This window comes from Acanthisitta chloris, unplaced genomic scaffold (assembly GCF_000695815.1).
Source record: "Acanthisitta chloris isolate BGI_N310 unplaced genomic scaffold, ASM69581v1 scaffold21350, whole genome shotgun sequence".
In the NCBI taxonomy this organism is placed as follows: Eukaryota; Metazoa; Chordata; class Aves; order Passeriformes; family Acanthisittidae; genus Acanthisitta; species Acanthisitta chloris.
In genome coordinates this window covers 1-5,792 of record NW_008651394.1, presented here as the reverse complement: position 1 = coordinate 5,792, position 5,792 = coordinate 1, and the positions used below count along the sequence as shown (strand labels likewise).

Sequence of the window (5,792 nt, the reverse complement as noted above, 5' to 3'; positions counted from 1 at the left end):
CGGCCCGGCGCGGGCACCGCCAGCGAGGCCGTCCGTGCACACACGGATCCGTCCCCACACACAGAGCTATCCATACACACAGAGCTGTCCACACACACACAGAGCTGTCCACACACACACAGCTATACACACACACAGAGCTATCCCCACACACACAGAGCTATCCACACACACACAGAGCTATCCACACACAGAGAGCTATCCACACACAGAGCTATCCTCACACAGAGCTATCCACACACGGATCCATCCCCACACACAGAGCTGTCCACACACAGATCCATCCCCACACGGATCCATCCCCACACACAGCTCCATCCCCTCACACGGCTCCATCCCTGTCCTAGTCCATCCCCACATGTGACTCCATCCACACACATGGATCCATCACCATACATGGATCCATCCCCACACAGCTCCATCTCTTCATGCCTCCATCCCCAGTCGGGTTCAGACCCACACACGACTCTGTCCCCTCCCGAGTCAATCCCCTCGTGGCTCCATCCCCACACATAGATCCATCCCCACACAAGGATCCATCCCAACTCGGGTCAGACCCACACACAGCTCCGTCTCCACAAGGATCCATCCATGCACAGCCCCATCCACACTCAGGTTCAGACCCATACACAGCTCCATCCACACGTGGATCTGTCCACACATGGCTCCATCCACACTCGGGTCAGACCCACACACAGCTCCATCCCCTCCTGAGTCAATCCCCACACACGGGTCCGTTCACACACAGATCTATCCACATACAGCTCCATCCCCACTCGGGTTCAGACCCACACACAGCTCCATCCCCACACAGCTCCATCTCTTCATGCCTCCATCCCCAGTCGGGTTCAGACCCACACACGACTCTGTCCCCTCCCGAGTCAATCCCCACACACAGCTCCATCCCCACACAGATCCATCCACACACACAGATCCATCCCCACACAAGGATCCATCCCCACTCGGGTCAGACCCACACACAGCTCCATCCCCTCACATGGCTCCAATCCTTTCCTAGTCCATCCCCACATGTGGCTCCATCCACACACGGCTCCATCCACAAGCAGAGATGTCCACACACAGCTCTGTCCCCTCTTGAGTCAATCCCCACACAGCTCCATCCCCACACAGCTCCATCCCCATGCTGCTCCAACTCCACATACCTCCAACCTCACAAATGGCTCCATCTCCACCCGAGTCCATCCCCACAGACAGCTCCATCCCCATACACAGCTCCATCCCCTCCTGAGTCAATCCCCTCATGGTTCCATCCACACACACAGCTCCATCCCCACCTGGATCCTTCCCCACTCATGGCTCCATCCCCTCATGGCTCCATCCCCTCACAGTTCCATCATCCACCCATGACCCTCCAGCCCCACAACCTCTTCCCTGTCCCTGTGTGAGCAGGAAAATGGGGAACACACCGGTGGAGAACATACTCCCATCTGAAGGGGCATGTGCATCACTCCCTGAGGGGACATACAGCTCCCACTTGAGGGGACACAAACCTCCCACTTGAGGGGACACAGCTCCCACCTTGAGGGACACACACCTCTCACCTCAAGGGGACACACAGCTCCCACCCCGAGGGTGCTGGTGCCTCAGTGTGGTGTCAGCAGTGCCCTCAGCCCATGCAGCCCTTGAGTTCTTAACGAGAAACACCTGTTCCTAATTAGCAGTGACCGCTCTGCTGTTCTCCTGCTGCCTCTGCCCACTGTAACCCTACAGATTGCAGTAACTCGGTCTGGTTCTGTCTGCTGCAGGGATTAATGCACTCCTGGTGGTACAGATATCTTTTAGGATCAGTTAGGACCCTTTGGAATCTAGTAATGGAATTAACCATGTGTGATTAGTTGTCCAGAGAAGTTGTGTCTGCCCCAAACCTGTCAGTGTTCAAGGCCAGGCTGGACAGGTCTTGGAGCAGCTTGGGCTGGTGGAGGGTGTGGAACAAGATGGGCTTTAAGGTCCCTTTCAAATCAAACCATCTGTATTAGCTACACAGGAAACAATGTGGGACTGGGAGTCCCCTGAGATGGGCTGCACAGGACCACCCAGCACCCACCATCCTTGGGAGAAGGAAGATCCTCCCTCTGCCAGTGTCCTCCACACAGTCCCACCAGACTAAGGCACTGGGCAAACACAGACAACAACAGGAGAAGTGAATTGCCATCAGTAAGGAGACTGAGTCAACACTCAGGACCCTAGAAAAGTAAGGCTCCACTTTATAAGATGAGGTTTTGCTACACACACAGAGAACAGGAAAGTGTTTGGTCTTCACTCACAGGAAATGTCCACACTGAAATGTGTGCAGAGACTCCAATCCACCCCACCTTCATCAGAGGCACTGTGACAACACACTGTGTTAGCCCCAACAAGATGTGGGTGATATTTTCCAGCACAGATGCTGCTCCAGCACCTGAAACCAGTAAATGTTCTACCGCAGAGCCACACGCAGGCGTTGGTGGATCTGCCCCCGCAAGCAGAGCTGCAGCTCTGCCGCCCCACGGCAGCTCAGGGCCCTGTCACAGCACTGGAAGGTCACCCTGTAGCACAGGCTCCTCCGTCCAGTCTCTGGCTGCTGGAAACTGTCCACCAGCTGGATGGAAACCACCGTTTCCCCTGACACCTGCCTAGCTATGGTGTGAAAAGCAACTTCATCGAACTGCTCCCCAGCGGGAAGCCAAAAGCTGATGTCGTGCACGTAGGAGGGTGGGTAGAGGGAAAAACTCTTGAAAAGCCTCAGCTCTCCTCTAGGAAACTGGCGCAGGAACCGTGGGTCTGACGTCCAGAGCATTCTCCAGTCGGGTATTCCACACGTCAGCATGGCCAGGAGGTCAAGGTTCAGTGAAGCAAAGACAACCACCAGCTCACTGCTCACTACTTCTTGAAGAGCTGTCCTTATAACCCCCACACAGCAGCTCTTCCACTCTTGAAAAGCCTCAGCTCTCCTCTAGGAAACTGGCGCAGGAACCGTGGGTCTGACGTCCAGAGCATTCTCCAGTCGGGTATTCCACACGTCAGCATGGCCAGGAGGTCAAGGTTCAGTGAAGCAAAGACAACCACCAGCTCACTGCTCACTACTTCTTGAAGAGCTGTCCTTATAACCCCCACACAGCAGCTCTTCCCTGTCTCCTTCTCCCAGGAGCCTGAGGGATCTGTCTCCTTCTCCCGGGAGCCTGAGGGATCTGTCTCCATGCAGATGAAGTACTGAATTTTACCAAGCTGTGATTCAAAAGCAGCAAGGTCATTGAGCTCAGTTGTTTCACAGCTCATTGCTTCCTGCAGGCTGATACTTATTTTAATGCTGGAAACAGACTGGTGAAGAGAATATTTAATGTTGTTCACCAACATCTGGATACAGCTGTTCTCTGTGCCCCTGTTAACTGCAAGCACAAGAAGCATCTCATGGAAAACAGGCATGGAGAGAGGAGAGATGTGGCACTGCCTGAACACTGGGCCAGACAGAACATGGAGTGTCCCTGGGAAAAAGGATCCTCCTTGTATTATTGCCTGAGCGTGAGGCAGGAGGGAAGGTCTAAGGCAAAACTGGTTTGGAATGTGACATCCTTCCTGAATATCTCCACAGCCATTCTCAACTGTGTCCTGGCAAAAATCCATATGGGAAAATGAAACTGCATTTGCCAGTCCATTAGACAGTTCCTCAGTGTTTGGAGTCTCCTCTGGGCTCACAGTGATCCAAAAGATATTGGAGTGACAAACACCATCGAGGTGGCCTTGGTGGAGCAGAGAGAGGCAGGAGTCAATGTTCTCTAAGGGAAAGGCTTGGCTGAGCCCTGCTGTGAGCTTCTCCTTCACTGTCCTTACTGGGTGGTTGGAGTTCGGGTCTAGGAAACCCCTGTGAAAAATAAAAGTGCAAACGACAGGTATCACTCCACAGATTTCCTTGGAAAGCCTTCTGTGATTAGGGTCATTCCCACTCAGAGCAGGACAGTGCCATTGCCAAACAGAAACTCATCCTAAAACTTACCTATTAATTTTATCCACAAGGACTTGTGGCACTTGGAAAGAAACACTTTGGCTTTCTAGCTGGATCCTGCAGCTCAAGGGAGTGAAACATGGGAGTGCTGTGCTTCGTGTGAATATGTGGTTCAGAGCACCCTCCACACAGAAGGATTTGTCCTGACTCCTGACAATACACAAAAACACAACAAAGTCATCAGTGGTTTCCTATATTTGATGTATCACAAGTAAGTCTTACACAGGGAACTCTGAGCAACACTAACACACCCCTCAGTGAATCCCAAGTCTTGTTACAAGGAGACAAAAATGCAATCCCACTCTGTTTTTACTAGTCCAACCTGGGAACAAACTGCACAGAGAGGTTGTGTGTGTCTGTCTGAGATTGACATTTGTCCTGAAATGGACAATTTTGACCTTCAAAATCCTAAAATAATCTTATTTTTCCAGGGTACCTTGGAAAGAATCTTGCATTTTAATCTTGGCTGTTCTGCTTAGAGACAAAAATGAACTGCAGCTATTTTAAGGCAAATCAAAATGAGTTCCTCTCCAACAAACAAGACACTAAGAGAACACACTATTGCTGGGTATGGGAAGAGCACAAATATCAGTTTCTCAGCTTGGCCATGTGATGGTTACCTGTAGCCTGTACATCTATATCCAGGGATAGCCTCTGCATTAAAAGGAAGAACACTACTCAAGACAAATCCAGCTCCTGCTGCCACAGCCACTATTTGCCAGCTGTTGTGCCATTCCCTCCTCGGCTGATCCGCAGGGGTCCCACCTTGGCCGTTGCACAGAGCCACATGGACCTCTCCCTCCTCTGCCAGCACTTCTGCAGCGCTGGAAGGAAAGCCAAGCAACAAGAAGAATCCTGTTAGTACACCCACAAGTTGTACAGTGCCAGAAAAACACCTGGAATAACAGCTAGAAACCTGGATCCCAGCAGGCAACCAGCACAGAACTATTCCTGGTTTACTCACCTACAGAAGAAGTGAGCAAGGAGCTCTCTGTTCTTCACCACCCCAGCCTTCCTCCCACAGTGAGGGAAGTTGAAATAAATACAGTCAAATCCTCTTTTTTCTGGAGGAAAATAGTCCTTCAGCTTGGTGCAGTCCACAGAAAACACAACTTCGGCTCCTTCAACAGTAAGCAAAAAACAAGGCTCTGATGTTTATCATTAGGGAAAATTTTAAAGCAAGATAGGAATGCTGGGGGTTGGTCTCTTCTCCCAGGCAACCAGCAGCAGGACAAGAGGGCACAGACTCAAGCTCTGCCAGGGGAGGGTTAGCTTGGATATTAGGAAGAGATTTTTTACAGAGAGAGTGATCAGACATTGGAATGTGCTGCCCAGGGAGGTGGTGGATTCACCATCCCCGAAGGTTTTCAAGCTGAGACTGGATGTGGCACTTAGTGCCATGGTCTGGTGACCACGGGAGGGTTGGATTGATGATCGTGGAGGTCTCTTACACCTGGTTGATTCTATGATTCTATGATTCTAAGGCCTCTAGTCCATTTTGAAGTGCATCAGAGCTGCCAAGCACCTCCCCTGAGCACTCAGAACACCAGGAAGCCCGACCTGCCTTTCCCCTCCTGCAGAAACTTCTTGAAAACCTTGAAAACCCTTGAAAAAATAGCTCTTTCCGTACTATTTCAATACTGTTTCAATCCGATCAGATTTTAAGGTTTGCCATTTAGCCTCTTGGACCCTTTCAGCATCTCATCTGAGATGCCTGAGCCGAGGGGTCCCAGGGGACCGGAGAGCTCCCGGGGGACAGCAGTGCGGACACTGGCGGAATGATATCGCTCCG

At 51.6% G+C, this 5,792-nt stretch overlaps 1 protein-coding gene across 1 annotated transcript; it reads right to left on the bottom strand.

The window, feature by feature from the left end:
• Window positions 1–2,437: 2,437 nt before the first annotated feature.
• Window positions 2,438–5,121, bottom strand: FDXACB1 (ferredoxin-fold anticodon binding domain containing 1; the record flags this gene model as incomplete). Its single annotated transcript, XM_009073159.1, has 5 exons — window positions 2,438–2,919; window positions 3,162–3,859; window positions 3,992–4,150; window positions 4,621–4,824; window positions 4,965–5,121. Coding segments are annotated over 5 exons (1,700 nt in total), but the record flags the coding sequence as incomplete, so codon positions are not given.
• Window positions 5,122–5,792: the final 671 nt, after the last annotated feature.